The 27951-nt window shown below is 43.3% G+C and overlaps 1 protein-coding gene and 1 pseudogene across 3 annotated transcripts in view; both read right to left on the minus strand.

Moving 5' to 3' along the window:
* Window positions 1-27951, minus strand: part of Galntl6 (polypeptide N-acetylgalactosaminyltransferase like 6) — a 1307600-nt gene that overhangs the window by 11608 nt on the left and 1268041 nt on the right. For all 3 annotated transcript variants that reach the window (XM_060381810.1, XM_060381809.1, XM_060381811.1), the window contains 2 exons: window positions 20138-20254; window positions 8669-8818 (listed from right to left, as the gene is read on the minus strand). In XM_060381810.1, coding sequence (XP_060237793.1) covers window positions 8669-8818; window positions 20138-20254 — 267 coding nt within the window. The remainder of the gene's footprint in view (window positions 1-8668; window positions 8819-20137; window positions 20255-27951) is intronic.
* On the minus strand, window positions 858-6767 carry LOC132653553 (glyceraldehyde-3-phosphate dehydrogenase-like; annotated as a pseudogene).

The following is a 27951-nucleotide window of genomic DNA, read 5'->3' on the forward strand; positions in this document are numbered from 1 at the left end:
GAATTTATGGCCCTCTGGGGAGTTGGCCTTGCCCCGTTCTGATAAGGTACCTACGTTGTCGTCTTAGGGTGACTCTCACTGGCACCCAATCACTCTATTCCATGTAAGTGGCTGAGGCAGGCATTGTGTTTTTTGACAAGGTGTTTTGAGAGTCTTGGTTTTCCGAAGGTCAAGCTGGAGGACAGTGGCCTAGATGTTATTATTAGCATTAGGAAAGTTTGCATGTTGTTAAGGAAATTCCTTCAAATGGTGCTCATTAGTCATTCAGTGACACTTTTGATTTATCATAGAGGGCTCAGTTAGTAAATTTGTACATGGGGGTAAATTAACTCATATTGCACCTGTGCTGATTCAACAGTGAATGAAAGCATAATAAATTAATTCTATTGCCATTAAGTTGGGTCAAAGAACCAAAATCTGGATTGAGGTAAAATTTGAATTTTACATTTTTTTATTACTGTTTTTTAGGTTACACTGGTAATTAACTTGAGGCCTTGTATATTGAATGACTCTGCTCTGTTAACTGAGTTATACCTCCCAGCCCATGAGACAGAATTCAGTAGAAACAAATGGCTAGCCACACAAATATAAAAGATAAATTAGACAAGTAGAAGATGAGAGAGGTAGCTATGGGGAAAATGTTATTATTCTTAAATGTTAAGAGCTAATTAGAAAGCTAAGTGTATGAATTAAGCAAGAAATTCAACTCAGGCTAAGTTAACATTGGTTATAGCAAAAGAATATAGAAGTTGTGCAGGCAATCGATAGGCTAGGGTTAGAGGGAATGGGAGGAGGACCTTCCCTATCAGTGGACTTGGGGAGGGGCATGGGAGGAGATGAAGGAGGGAGGGTGGGAATGGGAGGGGATGAGGGAAGGGGCTACAGCTGGGATACAAAGTGAATAAACTGTAATTAGTAAAAAAATAAATTAAAAAAAGAATATAGAAGCTTAAACAAAGGGTGCCAGTCACTCATCCTGTTTTCCATGATTAAATCAGACTTGCACTTTTATGCTCTTTTCTGGGTTATACGTTATCTGCTAGAACTCTTTACAATAATGATTCTCAACTTCCCTAATGCTGAGATCCCCCTTTTTTGGTGGGTGAAGTGAACTTTATTGATGGTATTCAAGAAAGTAGGGCTCCCCAGGAAACAACCCCTATTATTCTGGGGGTCTGGGATGGAAAATGAGGGAGATGTTCAGTGTTGAGGGCTGAGTCAGGACAGGGACTCCTCAGTAGCCAAGGACACCCCATTTCTTGCTCTCATGTGCTTGCTGGGTTGTTGGGTCCAGGACTTCTTCCTTCTTGGAGGCCATGCAGGCCATGAGGTCCACCATCTTGTTCCCGTAGCCATATTCATTGTCATACTAGGAAATGAACTTTACAAGGTTGTCATTGTAAGCAATGCCAGAACCAGCATCAAAGATAGAAGAGTGGGAGTCCCTGTTTAAGTTGCAGGAGACAACCTAGTCCTCAGTGTAGCCCAGGATGCTCTTTATGGGCCCTCGGATACCTGCTTCACCACCTTCTTGATGTCATCATAGTTGGCAGATTTCTCTAGTCAGCATGCCAGACTCACAACAGATACACTGTGGATAGGAACACACAAGGCCATGCTAGTGAGCTTCCCGTTCAGCTCTGGGATAACCTTGCCCACAGTATTGGCAACTTCAGTGAATGCAGAGTAGATATTTTGGGCAGCCCCACGGCCATCAAGCCACGGCTTTCCAGAGGAGCCATCCACAGTCTTCTGGATAGCAGTGATGGCATGGACTGTGGTCATTAGTCCTTTCACAATGCCAAAGTTGTCACAGATGACCTTGGACAGAAGGGCTAAGTAGTTGTTAATGCAGGAAGCATTGCTGACAATCTTGAGTGAGCTGTCATACTTCTCGTGGTTCACACCCATCACAAACATAGGGACATCGGCAGAAAGAGCGGAGATGATAACTCTTTTGGCCACACCTTTCAAGTGAGTCCTGGCATTCTCCATGGTGGTGAAGACACCAGTAGACTCCACAGTATATTTGGCATGAGCATCGCCCTATTTGGTGTTAGTGGGATAGTGCTCCTGGAAGATGGTGATGGCTTCCAATTGATGACAAGCTTCTCGTTCTCAGCCTTGACTGTGCCATTGAACTTGCCATGGGTAGAGTCATACTGGAACTTGTAGAGGTTGATGAAGGGGTCACTGATGACAGCAATCTCCACTTTGCCAGATGAGCTGGTGAAGTGCACCCAACAGAGCCAAATTTGTTCACTCCTACCTTCTTTATCATGTTGAAGGGATGAGGATGGCACTGAGAAGATGCAGCTGTCTCTGGAACAGGGTGGAGCAGAGATGCTTCAACCCTTTAATACAGTGACTCATGCTGTGGTGACTCCCCGACCATACAATTATTTTTATTGCTACTTTATAACTGTAATTTTGTTACTGTTATAAATCATAATGTACATAAATGTTTTCTGCTGGTCTTGGGTGAACCCTTTGAAAGGGTTGTTCCACCCTCAAAGGGGTCACAGGTTAATGTTCCTCTAGCTGGAATGTCCAGGAGATTGAGTTAGTACCAAATGAAGCCACGTGAAGGGTAGAATCTGGAAAATGGGCCATTGCATCAAAAGTTAAGACTAATGACCAGGCGAACATTAGCAAATATTTTAATTTATCTTGAGCAAAATGGCTTAAAGTTAATCTCTAGACTACTAAAAGTCAGTGAAGACCTTTACAACACTGGAGACTGTTAGAAATGGAAGGGCTGATTGGGAAGACTGTTCAACTATGACCACACATTTTAGGATTTTGTAAATGCTTCATAAATCAGAATCAGAGTAGAACAGCATTCCTTTTTTGCTAACTTAATTGTGTATGCTATATTTTTTGGGGGGTGGGGGCAAAGTCACTATCTAACCAGAACACTTTAAAATAACAGGTCCATGGTCTTTACCAGGCATCTTTGCGGACCGCCATGATCTTATGACGTAGAGACCAAAGCCTAGCACGTAAATTAAAATAAATAGACAAATGTTGGCGAAGATCAAGAATTTCACCCACTCAGTCACTTTAAACTAATACGTATCAGTTTAACTTGTTAGGTACTTTCTTATCTATACTCCCTGATTAATGAAACTTAGAAGTCTTTTGTTTGTTTGTTTGTTTGTCTATAACGGAACTGAACGTTTAAGAACATCCTGGAGAAAAAACTACAAAAAGTAATTCTAAATGTTTACTGTTTGGTCATTGGGGGAGAGTATTTGTAATGAAGGAATATCTTGGGCTTATCCAGTATAGCTGAGCTGCCTGATGGAGAGGGTCCTATACCCATAACCAAAGTCCTCAGATCTTTAAGTCAGTCACTGAATATTTTATTTAGGAAGTTCACTATTATCGACTAGGGAAGACATGAAGGCATGTGAAATAAGAGGAGCTAGGTATGGTGGCTCAAGCCTAGTGCCTAAGCACTTGAAGTGGAGGCGAGAGAATTGGGAAATCTAGGTCATCCATGGTTACATGGAGAATTTGAGGCTATCCTGGTCTACATGAAACCTTGTCTCAAAAAATCAGAAGGGGATAGGGGAAAGGGTAGTAAAAGGTTCCTGATCTTGGGTAGTTAAGGTGTGACAAGTGACTGACCACACTTGATCAATGTTTAAGCTACAAAGAAGGGACTGTGATCCTGAAAAGTGACCCTGAACTCCACACGGAGGCAGAAGGACAGCAGGTTAAAGACAGCAGGTAAGACCTGAGCTGGAAAATCAGGTCTTCATCTAACTGCATATTAGAACCCCTTGGGGGATTTCAAAAATTTTCCAAACCTCACTATCTAGAGAGCTTTAGTTAGGTTATAGTGTAGCACCTTAATAAAATGCATTTTGATAACTGATGTTTTTGCAATGTTAAATTCTATTAACTTCTGCTTCCAGATTTTCTCGGCTATTGAGATAGGTTTTCTTTTTCTCCCCCACTCCCACCCCTCCTCACATTGTGCTGTAGCTCGAAACCAGAGTTTCCTGTCACAAATGCTAAGCAAGAACCTTCCCACCTATGACAGCCGGAGCCCTGTTCTGCAGCTTTCCCTGTAGTGCCCTTGCATGTCTCCCCATCCCCAGCCTTGAATTCACTAGTTATCTTAAGCATTTTATGCTAATTACTTAGAACTGCCCTTTAATTTCATTTTCTAGTTTTTGTTGCTCAAGTATAGACAATTGTTCTCATCATGTTGAAACCATGCTAAATGTACTAATTCAATTTCAATAGTTTAGTTGCCCGGTCATTTGGATTTTCAAAATATTCAAATGCATCATCTGTGAATAGTCATTTATCTTCTTCGTCTCTAATCTTGATGCCTTTAAATTTCTTTAGTCTATCTAATTACACTCAATAAGATATTCTGTACAAGTTTGAATAGGGGTGATTACAGTCCACATTTTATTTTATATTCAGTCCCTCAGGGTAAGTTTCTCTCTCTCTCTGGTCTCTCCTTCCCCCTCCTCCCTCCCCTCCTCCTCCTCCTTCTACTCCCATCTTCCCCTTTTCAAAGAGTCCTCTCTGTGTTTTAGGTTGTCTAGCCTGTAACTTGCTAAGTAGACCAAGCTGAGCTTAAACTTATGCAATCCTAGCAGGGCGGTGGTGGCAGACGCCTTTAGTTCCAGCCCTTGGGAGGCAGAGGCAGGTGGATCTCTGTGAGTTCAAGGCCAGCCTGGTCTACACACACACACACACACACAAACATACACACACACACACACACACACACACACACATCAAAACAAAACAACAAAACCAAACCTAAAACAAATTAAAACAAACAAAAATCTTATGGCGATTCTGGTGCTTTTGCCTCATGCGAGGATCATAGGTGTGTTCCAGCTGGCAGAAAGTTTTGGTAGCAACAAGAGTGATAGTGTTTGTCTTCTATTTCGCTCTTTGGTGAGATAGTGGAAGTTTTAGTATTACACACATACACATACACACACGCATGCACACGCACACTCCTGAGCATCCTCATACTTAAAATTTTTCTGTTTTTACATCCACCTCTCAAATACATGTGCTCAGAATTTTTATTTTGGTTATACATTTTGGGACTCTTAAGATATACACCATAGGCTATCTAACAAAATGTTTGCCTAAAAGGAGCCGGATGTGGGAAATAGCTTTCGGAGAACAGCAGTTAGTGTTACACAGCAGAGACTGCTTCGGGATGTACAGTGTCTGATTACACTTCAACGCTGTTTTCAATGTACAGAGTGCAGTTTTCACCCACATGGATGGATGGTTCTACAGTCAGGAATCCGGCTCCAAACTTTGGGTGGTCTATCAGTTCAGTATTATACCTTTTCTAGGGAGACAGATTTGAAAGTGAAGGTGAAATAACCTTAAGCTGTCCTTTGTTGCTTTGAGACAGGCTCTCCCTGAGCAGTCCTGGCTCTCAGTGTATCGCCTGGGACACTCTGTCCAGGCTAGCTTGGCACTGGTGGTGCTCTGGTGGAGTCCTAGGGCCTCTGCCTCGTCCTGAGTATTGGAATTTCAGGTTATTACTAGCACTCTGGCCAGGCTATAATAAATTTGACTGAGACTAAGGCTGACATTTATGTTGACCAGATTCTGAAGGTTTGGGATGAAAATTGAGAGGTGAAATGAGTTTATCTTTTACTCAGTGGGAAAGCAAGTGGCGTTATAAAACAGAGGCAAGTGTGGAACCGGAAGGGAGATCCTTTAGGAAGCCATTGTAACGATCCAATGGTAATATGGGAAGGGTTGCAGCCAGAGCACAAGCTATAGCAGTGGCAAAGGTGGGTGTGTGCACCCATACAAGCCAGTTTTGAGGACAATGTCTGGGCAAAGGGGACGAAACAGGTGGTGGTGGCTGAGTAGATGTGGGGATTGAACAGAAGAAAAGAGTTTCTCGTTGATTGATTTTTTTTCACTGAGGTCGCTGCTCTTGTAACAGGGTTCCCCCTGGTGGCAAAAGAGAACCAAGAAGGACACCTGCTATTCTGGGACACATTTGTACAAACAGTTACAATATCATAAAATAAGGTTGCCATTATCCTTCGGGGTATCAAAGAGACCTATCCAAGAATAGCTGAGAGCTAGTTGTTGCTAATGGGCCAGGAAGTGGTGTCTGACCACAGTCTTGACCTGTCTGAATGAGGCAGATCCCGGCCAACTTCTTTTTCCAAGAAGTCTCCACATAGCTGGAGAAGATTAGCCGGAGTTGAAGGAAATCCAGCAAACACTGGGGAACTCTGCTGGGATATTGATCTTGTTTCTTAAGAGCACGGCAGCGGAGTGAGTAGAGGCTTTGAAGCTGGCCTCATCTGAGTCTGAATGCTGGCTTGGCCACAATTCTGCCAGCATTACCTCAGCATCTTCCTACGTACATGCTATAATAGCACCTGTGCCGCTCTGGGGACTCAGCGGATGGGTGTGAATCACTTACTTAAGACCTCCTCTTCATTAACAGTTGGGGTTGGTCCTGATGACCCTCTTAGGAGCTCAGGAGATGACCTTTGGGGCTGATTTATAACTATTCATAAATAGCAAATTTAATAAATTCATGAATAACAATATGGTAATAAAAGGGGTTACTCTACAACAGCCTCCTGTTAGTGAGCTGATAGACCACCCCATTTGCCCAAGGCCAAGCAGTGCAGCTGAAAGGAAAGGCAGCATTCCAGAGAGCTATCGGAATCTTTTTCCTCTAGGTGCTGAGCAGCCTTTGGATTTTCCCAAAACAGGTGTGTTACATAGGCCTGAGTCATCGACCAAGATGAGATATTTCAGAAACTTTCCATTTTAAGCTGTTTGCGTGCTCCTGATTGAGAAAAATGCCTCGTTTGCTTCGTGAACACTCAGGGCTCATAGGTGAGCCCTGCCACTGATCCGAGGAGTGATCCGGGGCACAGTCACAGCTAGCGGTTATCTTCCGGCAATCCGTTCAGGAACAACAAAGGTCTGCATCATTAAAGCGCCTATGAGCTGCATTTTGAAATCACTGAAGCCTGTTTTATCCTATTTTTTTTCCTCTCCAGGAGCTCTGTGAGCACATGCATTAGTTGGTCTTATCCATCTGTAAGCTTTTGTGAGCTCCCTAATGAAAACAACTGCGATTTTGAGGCTTAATTGCATATTATTGAGTGGTCTCTCTCTCATTTCTATAAATGTACACTGATGAGAAATGTTCTGTTCATTAGAGACTGCCAGCATGCGAGGCAGATCGGGTGTTTTATTGACGTGTACAGAAAATATCATCCTAAAGGTCAGACCATAATTATTGGAGAAGAAAAGCCTACCTGACTTGATTCCACGTGGACAAAATCGTATTGAACGGTGAGGGTTGACAAGACCAGTCAATTACACACTTCATAAAGAAAACAGTTAGGCCTGCCCATGGAGCAACTCCCTTCCCTTGTATGTGTGAGGCCATCTATTCATTAGCTGTTTAGATTTTAAATTGACTTGATTTTAAATTGATATCTTATGACTTTTTCTGTAAACGTAGCACAAATCTGATGAATCTGGGGGAGATATTGACATGTGGAACAAATGGCCCAACCAGGTCTGCTCTGAGTGAAGCCGTTCTGGGGTGCCCACCTTGAGAGGTAGAAACAGGAGATTTCATAAAATGAGGAGACACGTCCACTTCATAGCCTTTGCCTACCCCTCTATTTATCCCTCTTCCCTGCCCTTTCTGTAACTTAAGGGCACATTGGCCGGCCTCTGTCACAGGAGAGTCATGCTTCTGGTTAAAGCATTAGGTCCATTTTTTTGTTTGTTTTTTTTTTCTGATAGCCTGAATAGGTTTGGGTTTTGCCAGAGTGCCAAATGTTAAGCAAAAGGCATCAGCTCCGAGGTTGGGAAAGCCTGGATGCTTTGTGGGTCTGAAGGGCAACCAGAATGAAAATACCTAAAAATAATATAATTGCTTAATTAACTTAATAAACATGATTTGTAAAATTATTTTCTATCATTAAGTATATTGGTTTTAAAACTATTTTTTAGTCATTAAGTATTAATTTAGTTTAATTTACAGTTTAATTTATTTTAGGCTCTACAAATAAGTTTTTCTTTGATATATTAGGAAAAATTTTCAGCCAAGTCACAGGTAGGTCACTTTTTGTCCAATTGTTACAATTACATCTACATGAATATGTGTGTGTGTGTATGTGCGAGCACATGCAAATATGTATGTATATATGTATGTATGTATGTATGCATGCATGCATGTATTAGTGCAATTGTTTTAACTATAGAGCTTCCAAGCAAGGTTCTGGGGTATACAGAAAATGAATAGATGTATTAATCTATGTTTGTTGCGAGTTAGGGTTTTTAAGAATTATGCGTAAGAATATTTGCTTAATTAACATGTGGCTGATTTTTTTCCCAAGTTGGTTGAGCTGAGTCTAGACCTCTTCCTTGTGGTGCTAGTATTTGGAGTCATCTTTCAGTTATCACTGCTTGGGAAGAGGCATATACGACAAGTGAAGGCAAAAGCACACTCTTTCTACTGCATCTTTTACTGCATCTTTGTCCTCTACCTCTGTGAGCTGAGTGTGTATACATATGTCCAGGTGACACTGAATCAAAACAACATGGTTTTAACAGACTTCCTGAGACAGTCTGAAATCATGACAATTTGAGAATCGGCATATCTGACTCTTACCTCCCGGTATCCCCAGAGCTGGTTCCCTTTCATGCCATGGCAGTCGTAGAGGGTGACAGGGCTGCTGTGTGAGATTGCATCAAAGCAGAATTTCCGGGTGTGCAGAGGCTCACCGGGTCTAATATCTTCTCTCCACCCGAAAGTAAAGAGCTAGAAAAACATCAGTAGCAGAAAGACTTCAGTGAGCTCAAATCAGGGAAAAGATTCCAGGGCGTGGGGAAAGATGTCTTAACTGTGACGTAGAGCTCCCATTTTGTGAGTCCAAGGAAGAAGCAGATCTCATCATAACAGAGGCATTGAAAAGGCATGCTTCCAATTCCTGTGACTGCTGCTCCCGAGCCCAGACTGGTAAAAACGTAAATGAGAAGTTTTCAGTGAGGAACGAGTAAGGAGGGAAAGAAGGGAAGGGTGGAAGGGACAGAAAGAGAAAGATATTTTGAAGGTGGAGGAATTGGAAAGGGAAGGATGAGTAATGAGAGATGAGAAGGAGAAGGAGGGGCTGTGGAAGGAAGGAAGAGGAGGAGGAGAAAAGCCTTTAATAAAACTCTTAGCATTTGTCATGTAGATAAAATGTTCCTGGATCAAGGACTGCAGAGTTAGCCTAATGAGCAGATTAACTGCCAAAGGACAAGGCTTAAAGTTGAGCTGGATTGATGCTCGCAGCTTGAAAAATCCAATTTAAAGAAAAAGTCAAGCTCAATGAAGTAAAGAACAGGCAAATTAATTTTCTAGGAAGGTAAGAGCAATTCTGTGGGACAATATAGACAGTTTTAGATTGCAACTCACAGTAAGAAGTACATTTCGCACTTAGAGACCCCTGACCTCAGCCTCACACAGAAGGTTTGCGGAGAAAGATATTTCGATTCCAATTAATACTTCAATATGCCATCCGTTGTTTCCTATCCTCGCCTGTGCTTTCCATCTTACTCTGTTAGATTACAGATGCTACTTATGATGTCCTATCAACCTTACAACATGTTAAACTAACAGAAGGCATTCCTGTTGAGAAAGAGCCTTTTCTTAAGTTACTTGAGGTGAACCACATTTGTAGGGTCCATCAGAAAAAAAGTCCTTAATTAAAGGAGATGATGGACTTGTGAAGCCTTGTGATCTCTTCCAGTTCTGGCTCAGTAGGTTATGTATTTCTTAGAGGATGACTCTAGGTGGCAGACAGCTGTGTGAAGACTGCTGTCGGGGACAATGCCTTCTTGGCAGAGAGGAAGCACAGTGCAGAACTGTATAACCCTAATACACCTCACCACATGACCTGGTCTCCCACACACTCGGGTTTTCAGATCCTCCCTAGAGAATCTGGGCAGGCCTAGACATGACTAAGGAAACAGTTACAAGGTGGAAATCTGTAAACAACAGAAAGGACTAGGTTAAGAGGTCTTAACTAGAAAAAGAAACTATTTAAATCCAACACATGCAAGAAGATTGTCTGAGCAAAGGTGAGTGTCTATGTTGTGTTCCCCTGAAAGGCAGGACAAGAGACAGTCCAAGACGGAAGAAGAAGAGGTGCCAGGTTAGACAAATTATCTATCTATCTATCTATCTATCTATCTATCTATCTATCTGTCTGTCTGTCTGTCTGTCTGTCTATCTATCATCTATCTGTCTGTCTATCTATTTACTTTTTAAGTACATTATTGTTTTGCCTGCATGTATATTTGTAGAAGGGTGCCAGATTCCTTGGAACTGGAGTTACAGGCAGTGTGAGCTGCCATGTGGGTGCTGGGAATTGAACCTGGGTTCTCTGGAAGAGCAGCCAGTGCTCTTAATGGTTGAGCCATCTCTTAGCCAAGGTTAGGCCTTTGTGATGAAGTCATGAACAACAGTTGTGTAATCTCTTTTTCCAGAGAATATTTTTTTTAACATGCTTGTGGACTAAGGAATTTCCAAATTCTCTTAGGTTCTTCTCACAGAACCTATTTGGGATGATCCTGAGTTTGACCTCTCTTCTAAGTGGAATGTGCTATACCCGTGGCTTGCTTTTTATGTACTGTGCTCCTCTGTTGTGATCATCTTTCTGTTGCTCTCTTTCATTTGTCTCTTCATCATAGGTGCTTCGCAGGGTTTTCTCTCTGTCCTGGTTGGTCTTAAATTCTCACAGACCAGTTTTCACCAATATGGTCAAAACCCAGCAACCATGTTGTATCTAGCCTCTGGCAGGATTTTCTGATTGGGTGTCTCCCAGATGACTCCATTTTAACATAACCTTCACTCACTGGATTCTCATTTCTTGGATAGCCTGTCTCCTTGTATTTGTTTTAGTTGGTGGTAATGTCATTCATCTTGTCAGTCATGAAGTCTTTGACCTTTTGCCTTCTTTACTTTTCTCATCTAATTGTCAAGTCTTGCCACTGTCTCTCATCTTTGGTGGTGCCTGGGACCAAGCCCAGTATAGCGTGTGCACATGAGTACGCGCACACACACACACACACACACACACACACACACACACACTGTTGTAGCACATCTTCTGTCACTTTTGTTTTATAAGCATCTCTGGAATTAGTTTCACCTTCCCCATCTTCACATTGTTCTCAACATCCCTTCTCTAGATTATGGCTGTAGCCTGCTTCCTTTCCCACATTTCTCCCATGGGCATGCATGTGTATGTTCAAGATGGGTAGAGACCATAGGTGTAGCTCTTCAGGCACTGTACGCTTTTGTGTTAAAGACAAGGTGCCTTGCTGGCTGGAACTTGCCACGTAGGCTAGGCTGGTGGCCAGTGAGCTCTAGGCAATTTCTTGTGTTGTTCACCTCTCCAGTGCTGGGATTAAAAGTGTGTGTGCCAACCTGGGTTTTGAAATGTATTCTGGGGCTTGAACCCAGGTCCTTGTGCTTGCAATAAATAAATAAACAAACAAACAAACAAATAGAGCAGAGTCTGGGAACTGTGTCCCTAGCTCCTGCCAACCTTACTGTTCTCATTGCCCACACTCCTGTACCTCCTAACCAACAAAGAAATCTGACTGGGATCCTGTCTAATTAGGTCTGTCCACCTACAACTCTACAATGCTTTCACTCCTCATTGGAGATGTCCAGTCAGCCCAACCTTACTGTTCTCATTGCCCACACTCCTGTACCTCCTAACCAACAAAGAAATCTGACTGGGATCCTGTCTAATTAGGTCTGTCCACCTACAACCCTACAATGCTTTCACTCCTCATTGGAGATGTCCAGTCAGCCCAGTAGCCTTCATTTCTTTCTTTTTTTTAAAATTTTTTAAATTATTTTTTTTATTATTAGTTACATTTTATTAACTCGGTATCCCAGCTGTATCCCGCTCCCTCATTCCCTCCCAATCCCACCCTCCCTCTCTCATCTCCTCCCTGCCCCTTTCCAAGTCCACTGATTGGAGAGGACCTCCTCCCCTTTCATCTGGCCCTGTTTTATCAGGTATCTTCAGGACTGGCTGCAAAGTCCTCCTCTGTGGTCTAGCAGGACTGCTCCTCCCTTGGGTGGGTGGGGCGAGGTCAAAGAGCCTGCCATTGAGTTCCTGTCAGAAATAGTCCCTGTTCCCATTATTATGGGAAACCAAATGGTTACTGAGCTACCACAGGCTTCATCTGAGTAAAGGTTCTAGGTTATATCCATACATGGTCCTTGGTGGAGTGTCAGTCTCAGAAAAGACCCGTGTGCCCAGATATATTTGGTCCTTGTGGAGCTCCTATCCTTTCCATGTCATACTAACTCCCCTTCTATTGCAGCTTTGGTTATGAGTCTTGGTTTCGGTTTTGAAACACTGATAGGTAGAGTCTTTCAGATGCCTTCTGTGGTAGACTACTGTCATACGTCCAATGAACATCCCATTTGTCTTTCTAAGTGAGGATTGATCATCTTACACTGTGTCCTCTTTCTTTTTTATCTTCTTTAGGTGTATAGATTTCATTATGTTTATCATATCTTATAGGTCTATATAAGTGAGTATATACCTTGTTTGTCTTTCTCCTTCTGGGATATTTCACTCAGAATGATCTTTTCTAGATCCTACCATTTGCCTGCAAATTTCATGATTTCTTTGTTTTTGATTGTTGAGTAGTATTCCATTGTGTAAAAATACCACAATTTCTGTATCCATTCCTCCGTTGAGGGACATCTGGGTTGTTTCCAGGTTCTGGCTATTACAAATAAAGCTGCTACAAACATGGTTGAACAAATGTCCTTGTTGTGTACTTGAGCAAATTTTGGGTATATACCTAGCAGTGGTAAAGCTGCGTCTTGAGGAAGCACTATTCCTAATTGTCTGAGAAAGAGCCAGATTGACTTCCAAAGTGGTTGTACCAGTTTACATTCCCACCAGCAATGAAGGAGGGTTCCCCTTTCTCCACAACCTCTCCAGCATGTGTCGTCACTTGAGTTTTTCATCTTAGCCATTCTGATGGGTGTGAGGTGAAATCTCAGGGTCGTTTTGATTTGCATTTCCCTGATGGCTAATGAGGTTGAGCATTTCTTTAAGTGTTTCTCTGCCATTCGATATTCCTCTATCGAGAATTCTCTGTTTAGCTCTGTTCCCCATTTTTTAAGTGGATTACTTGGTTTGCTGCTTTTCAGCTTCTTTAGTTCTTTATATATACTGGATATTAGCCCTCTGTCAGATAAAGGGTTAGTGAAGATTCTTTCCCAATCTGTAGGCTGTCGTTTTGTTTTGATGACAGTGTCCTTTGCTTTACAGAAGCTTTTCAGTTTCATGAGGTCCCATATATTGATTGTTGCTCTTAGAGCCTGTGCTGTTGGTGTTCTGTTCAGGAAGTTGTCTCCTGTACCAATGAGTTCTAGGCTCTTCCCCACTTTTTCTTCTAACCTATTTAGAATATCTGGTTTTATGATGAGGTCTTTGATCCACCTGCACAAAACTAAAGTCCAAGTTTTGTGCAGGGTGATAAATATGGATCTATTTTCATTTTTCTGCATGTAGACATCCAGTTGGACCAGCACCATTTGTTGAAGATGCTGTCTTTTTTCCAGTGAATGGTTTTGTCTTCTTTGTCAAAAATCGAGTATTCATAGGTGTGTGGGTTTATTTCTGGGTCTTCTGTTCGGTTCCATTGATCCTTCTTTCTGTTTCTATGCCAATACCATGCAGTGTTTATTACTGTTGTAGCCTTCCTTTCTGAATTACTTCATCCACCTCTTCTTTTGTCTCACTCCATTAAGACTGTCCACTGTGTTTCCATACCCCTCACTAGGTGGTGAGCTCTCTGATGGCACGTTATGTTCTTTTAAAACGGACTTTTTCAGCACCCAGAAACGCTCATGATGAGCACTGATGCTTGCTAAAATTTCTGTCAATATGTGTAATGTGCACTAGTTATTGCAACAGAAGCTTGAAATACCTGTGAAGGTAAATGAGGTAAATGAATTAGTTCTAGGCTTTTTTTTTTTTTTTTTATAAACTGAGTCCTACTGGCCTTAGATTGACTACATAGCCAAGGCTGGCCTTAGCTTTCTGAGTGCTGAGGTCATAGGCATGCGCCCCTCTGCCTTGTTTGAGTCAAGAAGTCTTGATTGATTTATCTGTTTCTCTTCTGTTTTTATTGCTCTATGCATGTCTTTTGGGGTTTGTTTATTTGTTTGTCTGTTTTGAGGGAAGATTTTATTTTGGCTCATGTCGGAGGAAAGAACTATTGTAGAGAAGGTTTGAGGACTGGGGCTGAGGAGCAATTGTGGGTCCTACCATTGTATGGGCCCAGGGACCTAGGCTATAAAAAGGAAAAAGGGAAGAAGATAGCAGAGGTCAGTGTCTGTCTCTTTCCACTTCCTGACAGCATGCAGATGCATGCTGTAGATGCAGCATGGCTAACTGCCTCACACGCCAGTCAGCCCAGCCAGAGCGCACTGCCTGTCTCTCAGGACTTCCCTTCTCAGGCAAACTTCTCAGGAAAAGCCACAGAGCCATAATCTCAGGTGTGTCCCCTGGGTGATTCCCAACGCAAATAATAGAAACAGCAAGTAATCATCAAAGATGTCAACCAGGCTTTTCAAAACCTTTATTTACTTGTTTGGTTTTAGGGAGGAAAGGGTTCATTAGGCTCTTAGGTCACAGGTCTTTGTCAAGGGAGGATTAAGCAGGAGCTCGGAGGTGGGAGCCGGAAGTAGAGACGATGGAGGAGGAGCACTGCTTGTGCCCCTGCTTCTGGCTCATATTCTTCCACCTTCTTCTCTCTCATGTTCTTTCTCCTTTTTCTCTTCCTCGTCCTCTTCTTCCTCTTCTTAGGTCTTTGACAGTTTCACGAAATGTGTTTCAACCATAGTCACCCCTCCCCCAACTCTCCCAAGACCCTCCTTCCCTCCTGACACACTCAAATAGTGTACCGGAGAGCGAGAATGATTGGTTTACCAGGGGCTGTGCTCTTAGAGAAAGATGTCATTCTCCACGGCGTGGGCCTCAGAAGCCTAAAGAGGAAAGGGTTTGTAGTCCTCACCCAGAGCAGACCTTCCCCTGAGAGATGGGACTTCCATCTCAAGTATCCAGGCTTCTTTTGCTCCATTTTCTCCTCCTTTTCATATGGATCAGTTAAACCTCAAGAGAACACGCGAGTTGACAGCAAGTTTGTCTCTAAGGCTCCATCTACTGTTATAATTATATCTGGGCAAACTTAGGCAACTTTTGTTTCCTGTTCCTAGGTTTGTTATTACAGGGTAATGATCTTCCTTCTATCTGTAGATTGACTGCTAGAAGGGAATTTTGTACCTGATGCTCGTAATCCTGGGTCCAGGTGATAAATCTTCAAATTATAGCAACTGCTTTATTTTTTCTGTGCCTTTCAATGACTATTTTTCTCTTTTATGTCTTTGAAATGCTCCCAGTTGCCATTTATCTTAGCCAACAGTTACGTCAAACTGATTTTTGCCAGAGTAGAAACAAGCAGACATCGTGAAAGGATCTCAAATATTTTGGAAATTACCGTGACATTCACAGTCTGCCTCCCACCCCTGAACAGTTCTCACTAGCCAGAAGCATCTAGGTTTCCTTAACAAAAGCCTCTCGTGTTTTTGTTTGCCTTTCAGACTCAAATCAATAGTTTAGAAGTAAATGGATGCCAATTTCTCCCCTTTCTTCTTTTGAGTGATACTTTAAAATATAGATTTTGAGTCATGGCCCGTTTTCTTGCTTTCATGTGCATGTGGTGTGTGTAACAAGGCCGGGGTCTGCTTTGTATTATATTATATTACACAAATAAACGCTACATTGGAGCTTGCAAATACACTTATCTTAATCTGGCATCCTGATGAGACAATTGAAGAACATTTCTTTCCCTCTCTGTGGGTAGTTATATTTTGTTTCATTGTTATGTCGTTTGCAGGAATCTGCAGTTTCTTCCTGCAGTTTGTACTTATCAGAATGCTGTGTTCCGGTAGCAGGATTGTTTATCCCCCCAAAGAAAGGCGTGTGTTCTTTCTCCGCACCTATCGACCTGTGTGGATTTCTGTTTGCTTACGTCCCCCTCCAGGTTTCGAAAGGAGAAAATCTGCCAGCTTCCTCAGCAGGCTTCCCTTCCTCCCTGCAAGAGCCCAGCGCCTGCGGCTCGGCCTGCGGAGAGAAACTAGGCCAGGCGGAGCACGCCCCCTCTCTTCCGCATCCCCGCCCCCCCCCCTTATACTCAGCCTGGGGCTGGGGAGTTGCCTTCTCACACTCATATTTAGCTCTATTTTTCTTCTCCTTTCTTGATCCCTAGAGGGAAGTGGGAGCCAGCACACAATGTTAGCTATCAAACAGCTCAGCAGATGACCCTGGAAGAATGAATCCTGTGCCCGCCTCCCTCACAGAAGCCGGATAAGCTTGCATCCTGACTAGCTTGCAGCCAAAGGTTTTCTTTATAACGGTGGTGAGCTGCTTTGTCGCCTTTGTAGCAAGTTTGTGTGTTCATTTCATCAGTTTGACTGCTTTAGAACTAAAACGGATGTCTATAATTTCCCTGGCCTGATATACTTCTCATTCAGGAAATTTAATCCAAATGTAAAAGATTTAACTTAACTTGAATCGTAACTTACAAGTCTTCTTTAACAAAAAAATATTGAATACGGCTTACATTAATCACTGTAAAATGAATTTGCCTGTACCAAGTCAGTATACGATGACACGTTTCAAGCAGGTTTCAAGTCTTTCTTCCCGCAACTTTTAATGTTCTCGAAGCTCCATCTTTAGGCTCTCCAGAGACTGAAAAAATCTTTGTAAAGAGCTGTAGTAACTGCAGGAATTTTTTTTTTCTCCTTGCCTGTGTAGAAGCTTGTCTAGTGCTGCCCTCTGGTGGCCATTTCTTACATTACATGTAAGACTTTTGCAGTTTAGCCTGAGGTAAATGAACAATCAATGCAAGTATGCAATATCCTTCAGTTTGTTTGTGTTCATTTTTAGCTGCCAAACAAAAATCTCAGGTCAGAGCATACTCCATTATAGAATTTTCTTGTTTAGGAATATTAAACATAGTTTAGATATTCAGACTTGTATCCCGATAAGCTATCTAAATTTGTTTTCTGTTTGGGCTGAAAAGAAGAGGTGAATTTAGCTCAAAAGACAAAGTTTTGTTGTTGTTGTTGTTATAGGTTCTCTCTTTAATTTTAGTGATTATTCTTTCTAAGCGCTCCAAATGCTAGTCCTACTGATAGGCTTCTTGAGCTTATTTAATGATGAGGAACCTCTGGCTTAGAAGAGTTGAGGAGTTTCACAAGGTTGCTTGGTTTAAAGTGAAGTCTGACTCTATGGCCCTCGGTGTTTCTGCAATACACCGGCCAGATGACTAGTTAGAGAATGTTAGAGGGTGTTGGTGATCTGATGGATTAGGCCCCGGCTGGTTTTTTGAACTTGCTGCTTTGCTTGTAACCCAGGATGGGAAGGGCAGGAAGAGAGAATGCGGAGAGGAGAGTATACTTCAGCAGCTCTTTAAGGGCCTCGGGATGGGTAGGGTCATTGCTCAGTTGTTCATTTTGGTCAGGACTGTTTTGTCCGGAATATGCACTTGAGATAAAGAATCTCTCCAAAGCTCAAGAATGCTCTACCTGAGCCAACTTCTGCCCAGAGTGCAAGAAAGACACTTGAAGAACATAGCTAGAGTAGCGAAGTTATGCCAACAGGGAAAGGGCTTGCTCACTTTTTGTTGTTTTTATAAGACAGCTATCGTGGCCCATTCTGAGAAACTGAAAACGCTGTCAGGGCATGGTACCTGACGGAGGGATTTCCCCTCCTGCAGAGGGAGGTGTGATGGAGAAAGGTGTTAGCTGTACTTGTCAGCTGTTTTTCCTTGTAGCTCTGACATTAGCTATTGATTCTCATTAAACCTGCGTGATATACCTCCTATATCTTTCTAATTGAACTATTTCATTCTTCAAAATGGAAACACCAAAGGGGCCTGCAGTCCTGAATACTATTGTTTCTCTTTCATGGGTAATACAGTTGAAGGAGAGACCCTTTTTACAAAGGCTTTCAAGTCTTGAGTTGGATGAGAAACCGCACTTTCCTTCAATGAAGCTGTACTGCAAAGCCTTTCAATCAAAGCAATGCACCCTCTGAAAGCAGCCTGTGACGTGTATGTTGGGGTGCCGCTGCCTCAGCTGTCCTTCATGTGCATGATTAAAATCACTACTGTAACAAGAGGCCCACGCACTACTTTTAAAACTCAGCCAGCAGGGAAGGTTAAGGTTTCATGAAGCCTCAAGCACAAAACAGAGTCTTTTGTTAAAACTGTGTGATTAAAGAGCTAGCCACTGATTCATGTCAGAGACAATCCCTAGTAAGGGAACCCACTTGGAGACTGAGCTGCCATGGGCTACATCTGAGCAGGGGTTCTAGGTTGTATCCATGAATGGTTCTTGGTTGGAGTATCAGTTCCAGAAAAGAGCCCTGTGCCCAGATATTTTGGTACTATTGCTCTCCATGTGGAGCTCCTGTCCTCTCCAGGTCTTACTATCTCCCCTTCTTTGCTAAGATTCCTTGCATCCTGCCCAAAACTTGGTTATGAGTCTCAGCATTTGCTTTCATACACTACTCAGTGGCTGGCCCTTTGACCACCTTCCCCTGATGGGGGGGGGGGAGGCTTGCCAGGCCACAGAGGAGGACATTGCAGCCAGCTCTGATGAGACCTGACAAGCTAGGGTCAGATGGAAGGGGAGGAGGACCTCCTCTATCCATGAACTTGGTGAGGGGCATGGGAGGAGATGAAAGAGGCAGAGAATGAGGGAGGGGGGCTATAGTTGGGATACAAAGTGAATAAACTGTAAATAATATAAAAGATAAAAAATTAATTAAAAAAAGCTATGTGACTTTGTTGGACAAGTTCCTTCACACTCTTGAGGCTCATTGTTTTAAAAACTGCTGTTGTTTGTAAGACAGTAAGATTATGTCATACCCTCAATTCTTCTACCGCCTTTCTGGAAAAATTAGTGTTTTGGGTTAGTACTCAAGGGTCTGGAGAGAAGTCTCAGTGGTTAGGAGCTGGATTGCTCAAACATCGTGAGGACCAGAGTTTGGATCGCAGAGTCCTGCACAGGCCTGGGCCTGAGACCACAGCCCTGAGGAAGTGGGATAGAGACAGAAGAATGCTAGAGCTTGCTGGCTTCCAGCCTGGGAAGAAAATGCAAACCCCAGAACCAGGGAGAGAGCCTCAGAGGAACAGGTGCAGAGTGCTGGAGGAGGAAACGCACCGTTTTCTGGCCTCTGAGCGTGTGCACAGATGTGCAGCCCACACACCGGCACATACAAACGAATAAAGGTTAGCATCCAAAACAACGGCCTTCGTTATGCTATTTCTGAACATGCTTAGTTCCTACTTATCCACTCTCTCGTGGCTTTAGCCCCTTATTAATGGTCAGCCCTGTCCTTGCAATAGCTCCCGTTTTGCTTTCATGTCATATTCAACTCTCATACTAAGGGTATAATTTTCCCTTTGTAGGGGTGAATGTGAGTGTGTGTGCACGCTGACAAGCACACACATTAGTGTTGAGGTCAGAAGACAACCTGGGTATCATTCCTCAGCTGCTGTCTGCCTCTCCTTTGGAGGGCTTTTACTGGCCTGGAACTCACTGTGTGGGCTAGGCTGGTTGGCTAGCGATCCTCATTGCTCTGTCTGTCTCTGCCTCACGAGGCCTGGGATTGTAAGCACATACCAACTTGCTCAGCTTGAAAATATGGGTTTTAGAAGATCAAACTCAAGTTCTGATATGTGCAAGGCAAGCACTTCAGTGGCTGAGCTCTCACACCAATCCTTGTTCTATATGCTGAAATACTTTTTTTTTTTTTTTACCCGTTATCTCGATTGACAATCACAATTCCTCTGACGAGAAACAGAATCAGAGGCAGAGGCAGAGGCAGAGGCAGACAATGACTCAGTCCTGGTTGTTGACAGAACATGACTTCATCCAAGTCCCAAATGCAATGGGAAACTTCTTTCATTCTTTGCCTCCATACTAACCCCCTCAGATCCCCCCCCCCCCAAACAGCCTCTACTGCCATGATTTCTGACTCACCTGTTCATGAGACCATGTCCTCTCGGAACCATCCTTGACACAGATGTCCAGCCTCAGCTCGGTCCCTGTGGCTCCGTGCTTGCTATCCACACAGAGGTTTGCCGCCACGTTTCGAATCTGTACCAAGAAGAACACATCAAGCATGTCACCATACCTGGCCACCTGAGACTGATAAGGGGCTTCCTTGGTCTATCTTTTTGATGACACGACTAGAAAGGCACCTATTGTATTAAGACTGTTCAGAGCTTTGACATTAATCACATTTTAAATTGTCTCCCAAGCCGATTTGTCTCCTTTTGTCAACTTAAAAGGTTCAGGAGATCCATTAGAATCCACAGGTCACACTCCAAATAAGCCCTGGAGCCTCTTTCTTAGCTTCTTTGTTCCTGATGGTGGAATTTCTCCCCTGGTTTTGGGACTCCCCTTCTCCCAGCTACCAAGACTGTGGGCCTTAAAGTCCATGGACCTAAAAGTTAAACTCCTTGACTTTATCTTCTGCGTCCAACACATATATGTTCCAGCATCCCATTTCCTCAAGAGCTGCATCCAGAACTCAGATGCTCCGGCCCTAAACCTCACAGACTGCATCAGCTGGACCTCAGTTCTTAGCTGCAGATGGTCTCATGGGATCCTGGACAGCAAACAGAACAGCCTGCTCTTGGGACTTGGCAACATTCCAGCTTTTTGTCCCACTCCCCCAAATCAATGCCCCCAAAGTTAACCAGAAGTAGCCAGAAAAGATTCTTTGCCCATTATCCATTTGTTATCAACAAAAGGCTGGGATGTTAAAGTCACTGCTGCAGGGTGTGGCTGCCAGAGCATGCCCTCCACCTAGGGGTAGGGCTTCTCTCCCAGAGGCCCTTCACTATAAAACCAGACTTCCTGGTTCCATCCCCCTTCTCCACCCTTTCTCTCCTTTCCACCTTTCCAAGGGTCTCTCCCTTACTCCACTTCAGCTTGCGCTCTCCATCCCCTTCCCCCTCCCTTGCTGCTCCCAATAAACCTGCATTTATTTAATGCAGCTTTGTCTCGCCATTAGCTCATCCTCTTTGATTTACTCAATCAACACCTTGACTTTATATGCGGCTTGTCGACCAAAAAAAAAAAAATGAGGACATGAAAATATAACATATTTGTGAAAGAACACGACATAGTCGAAGGACAAAATTACAGCTAGCTCCTTGCAGCCAAATTAGTCATTGATAATTTGGCGGAGGGAGTGGTACAGAGCCTTGACCTCTGTAACGAGAGCATTCTCTTGTTCAGGAAGTGCTTACCACGGAATTTGTTATTCCACTTCAAGCACCTCTGTCATTGCCATCCCAATGGGGACAGACTCTCCGGTGGGTGAAACACTCCGTTAAGGAAAAGGGTCCTTTAGTATTGTACAACTCTGGGCAGGTTACAGTGACCTCAGGCTCTAGTTTGGTTACAATTGGCTGTTGTCACAGGATAGCATTTCTCCTGGGTGGTGAGTTAAAGGTGGTCCTAGAGGATTAGCTATAAGGCCTGAGGATTAAGTTAGTACTAAATAGTTTAGGGGTAAGTAAAAGGTTAATAATGAAAAAAAAAATCAAGAACTGAAAGAGCAGAAGTGGCATCTGGTCAGGAACGGGTCCTTTGCAGTGTTCTCCTGCCTGGATGGCCCACCAATCCTCTGCTGGCATCAGCAGCACAGCCTGCCACAGGGCTGGGTATTAGATGCAGTTTGTGATGTGAGTGCCTGTGTTCCATAAACCCTGCTATCTCAGCCCTTCATATTCCTGTATTAGTCCTGAGTTATTATCCCTTGCTATGCTTAAAGATGGGGAAAGAATAGAATGCACCCAGCTGATAGCTTTTGAGCTGATTCTTTTGCCTGGAAGGAGTAGGTAAGTAAGAAGAATGTCCAGCCAGGCCCGCTCGTATTGGCAGCAATACAGAGCAAAGGTTGTGAAAACTCGGGGAATTGTGAAAGGCGCCATCAACGCTGGGATGGAGATAATGCAGATGGAGCTAGCTCAGGTTTCGTGGATTCTGGGAGCAGTGGGGGGTTGAATGTCCTGCAGGAGATGACAGAACTGCAGCTCGGTTCTCATTCAGAGAAGGAGCCGAGAGGTCTGCCAACGGCTTCGGGACCTCTGGGAAGTTCTCTGTCTCCGATGTTACGGGTATGCGAAATAAGCAAAATTTGATTTGTCCAGCATAGCATCCGGGGACAACTATGGATCCCTCAACTCCAAAACAAACACCGGCCTACCACTTGCAAGGGGTTATGTTCAAGCACACTTGCTTTCCCTCTCCTGAAACCCATCAGCTCCTCGCTTAGACCTCGAATTAGGGGCATTGCATGCTACCATCCCTAGCAAGTCAATTGCAGCCTCTTCTTGGTAGCAGGGGAGATCCAGCAGTTCACAAGCGTGAATCTGACTGCTCATCTGAGTATGACTGATCATCACTTAAAAAAAAAAAAAAAAAGAAAAAAAAAAACTTGGCTTCATCTTTCCTAAACAAGAACTAAGGGGAAACATTCCTTTGGGATGTTGGAGGAGGGCGGGAAAGTCAGACATGGAGAGGGGCAAGAAAGAAGAAAAGGCTTTTGTAAAAGTGCTTTACACCGTGTGCGTGGAAAAGCACACAAGCGCTTTTTTAGTAAAATAGAAACGCAGAGTTAGTTTCGATACCACTGTTGTGTGTGTGTGTGTGTGTGTGTGTGTGTGTGTGTGTGTGTGTGTGAAGGCATTTGCTTTGTATACCAGACCACCCTGGAACTCATGATCCTCTTGCTTCAGCCATCTCTACTATGTCAGTTGAGCTATTACTGCCCTGGGCCCTGGCTCACTCTGTAAAGCCTGGGCTTTATCTCCTCCTCTGGGTCCAGTGTGTCGCTTTTCTGAGGCTGTCTGTCACCTGAATAACCGCCTAATAGCACTCTGGGAAGGGCTGTCTTTACACCTCTGGACCCTACAATCCCCTAGCACGGCCTCGTTAGAGTGTTCGATGCACACGCTGCCGTCATCTTTATGCCTCCGCTCTTCTCTCTAAGGTAATCTAGGAGCTTCAATCCACATTTACGATGGAGAAGCAGCTCTTTTTTTATATTTGTTGCCACTTGGCACAGAAGGAGAGGCTGTTCCACAGGGCTGGCATTCAAACTTGCCCGTGTGTAGGTCTCTGCTCTTAGAAAAGGACAAAGGAGAGAGCATCCCAGTCTAGGGATGTGAGCGGTGGCTCTGCCTCCTCAGCCTGTGGCTAGGACCAACCCTCCTGGAGAGCCTCACTTTGTTTCCCAATGTTAGGAGGCCAAAGGGTCTCTGGAAGCGATAGAGGACAACATTTTCTAAACTCTTGAATTTTCTAAGTTCTTACTCAGATGGCAGCTGTGTAGACAACAGAATAAGCCACTTTGCAAGCCAAATTTCAAGTTTCAAAGGCATAATTGTCTACATCTGTGTAAATTTCAGCACAAAGTTGTGCCAGAGAGGAAATGCTCAGAGTTCAGTACAGGACAAGGTAGACAGCTGGGACAACACTAACACCCAGCCATTTTCACTTCCTTCTTTCCCCTTTGTATTCATATCCACATCTCTAGAAGCATGTATTCTGAATCTCTTCTTTTCTTCACAAACACAGCTTCATTAAAATAAAAAGATGAATTGAAACAGAATCAGGGTTTAAAGACTATAGGTAATAGTATGTACAAATGATTTTATTTGGTCTGGGCTCTGCACTGTGTCTGAAAGTAAGGCATTTTACACACACACACACACACACACACACACACACACACCTCAAATCTAGGACACAGACTATTACATAAATCTGTGATAGAGGACATCATTTTTAGGCTTCAGTCCTTTGATGTTCAGCTTCAGGGCATTATTAAATTGCATCAAGGGATCTGGAGGAAGGCTAAGGAGGATTAGAAAGAGAAGTAGTGCTTGACTCGGCATGAGCAGGAAGAAGGTAAAAAAATCAGGAAGAAGGAAATCATGATGGATCACAGGATTGCAAAAATAGAATCCTTTTGGGCAAGGGTTAGCAAAAGACAGAGAGTAAAGGCTTTTGGTAGGTTTACAAGAAGGCTCAAGTTCAACAAACATTTATTCTTCTGCTCAGGAAGCTTTTAGGGATCTCAGTTGGTACAGTGATTCCCTCTCACGCACAATGCCCAGGTTCCATCATGGGACCAGGTATGGTAGCAAAGCCTGTAATCCAGAACTCCAGAGGCATCTCTGCATTCCAGCATTTAGGGATAGAAGTAGGAAGATAATTAGGGTGAGGTTGTCCTCAGCTGCTTTGTTATTGGGTTGCAGCAACATTGTTGAATACCTGAAATCTTGTCTCCAAACCAACACAAACTAAAGAGAAGAAGAGATATAAGAGGGAGCTGTGCACCGTGGTATGTGTCTTTAATTCCAGAGTCAGAGGCAAACAGATTTCTGTGAATTTGAGGCCAGCCAGGGCTACATAGTGAGGACATGGTGAGTCCTTATGATGGAGGAGGAGGAAGGGAGAGAGGGAGAGAGAGAGAGAGGAAGAAAAGGAGAAAGAGAAAAGAAGAGAAGGGAGAAGCGAATTAGAAAGGAGGAATAGAATATGTATCAAGCATTAAGGTCATTGACAGATCACTCATTTTAAAATTGTATGTATGTATTTATTCATTTTTGCCTAGATAATAAGCCACTCAATTGGATGTTAGGTAGACAAAAATGCTAGGCTCAACAAACACTAGCCATGGTTTGTTAATTACTCCTAATAGCTTTGGGGCCTTCTAAATGAAGTAGTAGATTCATCACTCACTCAACTATTAAGTGTCTGCTGTGTCCAGGCATTGTGCTAGAGACTGGTCAGAGAGAAGACAGAAAAGGAATCCATCTCCTCCACAGTGCAGCCCACAGCGTAGTCAGGATGTTGGAGAGCACATGAAAGCAAGGGAGATCTGGATCTCCCAGCACTTCTAGCTGAAAAGCTTAAATACGACAAAAGGTATCAAGATGCTCCTCTTCGTGGAGCAAACATACTGGCTAGCTGGGAGGCATTTTCTTAATTAGCGATTGATGAGGGACAGCCCAACCCATTGTGGGTGGTGACATTTCTGGGCTGGTGGTCCTGGGTTCTATAGGAAAGTAGGCTGAACAAGCCATGAAGAACAACTTTCTTCCATGGCCTCTGCATCACCTCCTGCCTCCAGGTTATGGCCCTGTCTGAGTTTCTGTCCTGACTCCCTTCTGTGATAAATAGTGATATGGAAGTATAAGCCAAATAAAACCTTTCCTTCTCAACTTGTTTTTGGTCATGATATTCTACCATAGCAATAGTACCCCTAACTGAGTCAGCAAGGTAATTTTTTTTTTTGTGAGCTAGACAGAAAAGACAGGAGTGTAGGATGGAGAGAAAATTGAACAGAGACACAGCAGGTATAGGTTCTGCTTATGAGATACAAAGGAGTTTCTCTACAACTTCCATTATACAGTTCAGCTTGTCCATTTATTTAAAAAAATCTACACATGAAAAAGTTTTCAATAAAAAAATAGAAAAACCCCTATATCCAAGAAGTACTTTTCTATGAAAGATGCTTTAAGAAGTATGAATGAAAATCCAAAGACTAAGAGAAGAAACGTTCTTCTCACCAGGAACCAACATTCCTATTGGGGTCACTAAAGCCCCACTTTAGCCATCACTAAAGCCATCTTTTCTGGAGACAACATGTTTGTCCTGGGCTAGTTTTATTGTCAACTTGACATGATCTCACATCATCTGAGAAGAGGGAACCTCAGCAGAAGGATTACATTAATATGACTAGCCTGTGGCTATATCGTATAGTGTCGTATTTGACAGATGATTGCTGTGGAAGGAGGCAGCTCACTGGGGCAGGCACCATGTCCAGGCAAGAAGGCTTGGACTGTATAAGAAAGCGAGGAAAGCAGGACACAGAGAGCAGGCCAGAAAGCAGCACTCCTCCAAGGTCTCTGCTTTTGTTCCTGCTCTGAGTTCCTGTCCAGGCTTCCATCAGCAATGGAGTGTTACCTGGAAGTGTAAGCTGAAATGAATCCCCCTTCCCCCCAAGTTGCTTCCAGACAGAACATTTTATCATAGCAACACAACGGAGAAGCAAAGCAGAGCAATGCTAGAAGAGGATGGAAGAGGAAATGACCAATTCTGAGGAAGACAGATTGGCGTGCTTAGTGGAACCCATGCCATTGGAAAGAACTCTAGAGGACGAAAAGTTTTCAATCTAGAGAGTGAAGTGAGGTGACAGAAGGAGCCCGTAGCCATAGGGATCAGAAGTAAAACAAACATTGAGAATCGAAAGTAAAAGGAGTGTGTGTGTATGTGTGTGCGTGTGCGTGTGCGTGTGTGTGTGTGTGTGTGTGTGTGTGTGTGTGCTTGAACCCAGGGCCTCACAAATGCTCAGCCCATACCCTATCCTTGAGTCCCACCCCAGACTTTAAAGTTTTGTTTTTATGGTGAAAGGAAATGTTCATTTATAATTACTCAGCTGGAGGCCCTTGGCCGTGGTCCCAGTTTTTGGTCCATTCCACAGCATCATAACCAGGAGGCAGTCGAACACAGAGCTGCTGCTTTCCATCAAGGCTGACCGTGACCACATCAGTGTCTCGGACTCTCTTCATAGCTGCTTGATTTGGTGCTTGTGGAGTTCCACAATAACCACAAATGTCTTGTCTTCTTTCAGTCTCCCATATGGCTTGGGGATCGGGGAACTTTGACACAGTGGTCAAGATGCCACCCCTTGGGGTGCTTGTCTGAAGACTCTGGTTTTGGATTCTCAGTGCAGACAGTGCCAGAAGGTGGGGGATGTGAACATTTTTGTTTTGGTGGCTATGGACACCTTTCCTGCTCGCCTTCAAAGCCTTTGACTCAACTCTGAGTTGGGAGGAGGTGGAGCACCCTGATTTGTTTTGGGTGCCTTTTTGGTGTCCACTGGAATGTGCTTTTTAGGGAATGGCAAGTGATATAATGGGCAGGAATCAGTAAAATGTCACATCACAAAAATTGTATGAAAGAAAGATAAATAAATAAGTAAATTGTATGAAAGGGCATGTAAGGTTTGAATACACGCATGCTTAGGCAAGTGTCTTGTACATTCTAAGTGGCCAGGGGATGTTGGCTGCCACTTATTTTTTTATGAAATGGGGATGATAGTACAGTCAAATCACATCTGCGTTATGCTTTGAGCATTTCAAATACAAGGCAATTACAGCTGAACAGGCCCCTTTGTGTGTGTCCCAGTTAATATTGGAAATATTACTTCCAGTTGCTCAAGATCTCAGGCAACACCATATCATATATGCCCACCTCTCTCCTCCCTTTCCCCTAGTCAACTCCTGCCTGTCACTTTTAGGTCTAGCTGCTGCATGTACTTTTACTTCCTTCTCCTTCTCCGTTTCACAGGTTTCTTGTATCTGCTTACAGGCTTCAAAAAATGTAGTAAAATATGCACAACACAAAGTTTAACATTTTAGTATTTTAAAATGTTCGATTTGGCAATATTAATATATTCAAATGCTTCATAATTATCATTATTATGTATTACCAAGGTGTTCTAATTATTCAAAAACAGAAACCATTAACCATTAAGCTGTAGTTCTCTGCTCGTGTTAATGTCTGTTCCATTGATGATATGAATTTCTGTGTTCTATGCATTTCATATCAGTGGATCACACTATCTGTGTTTTTTTGTGCCTGGATTATTTAACTTAGCACAGTAGATATGTGCCCTGTTGTGGCACATACAAAAACTTTACTCCTTAGAGCTGAATGATATTTACACACACACATATGCCATCTTTGTTCATTCATATTTTGATGGA

The sequence above is a fragment of the Meriones unguiculatus genome, chromosome 4 (genome assembly GCF_030254825.1).
Source record: "Meriones unguiculatus strain TT.TT164.6M chromosome 4, Bangor_MerUng_6.1, whole genome shotgun sequence".
Lineage (NCBI taxonomy): Eukaryota > Metazoa > Chordata > Mammalia > Rodentia > Muridae > Meriones > Meriones unguiculatus.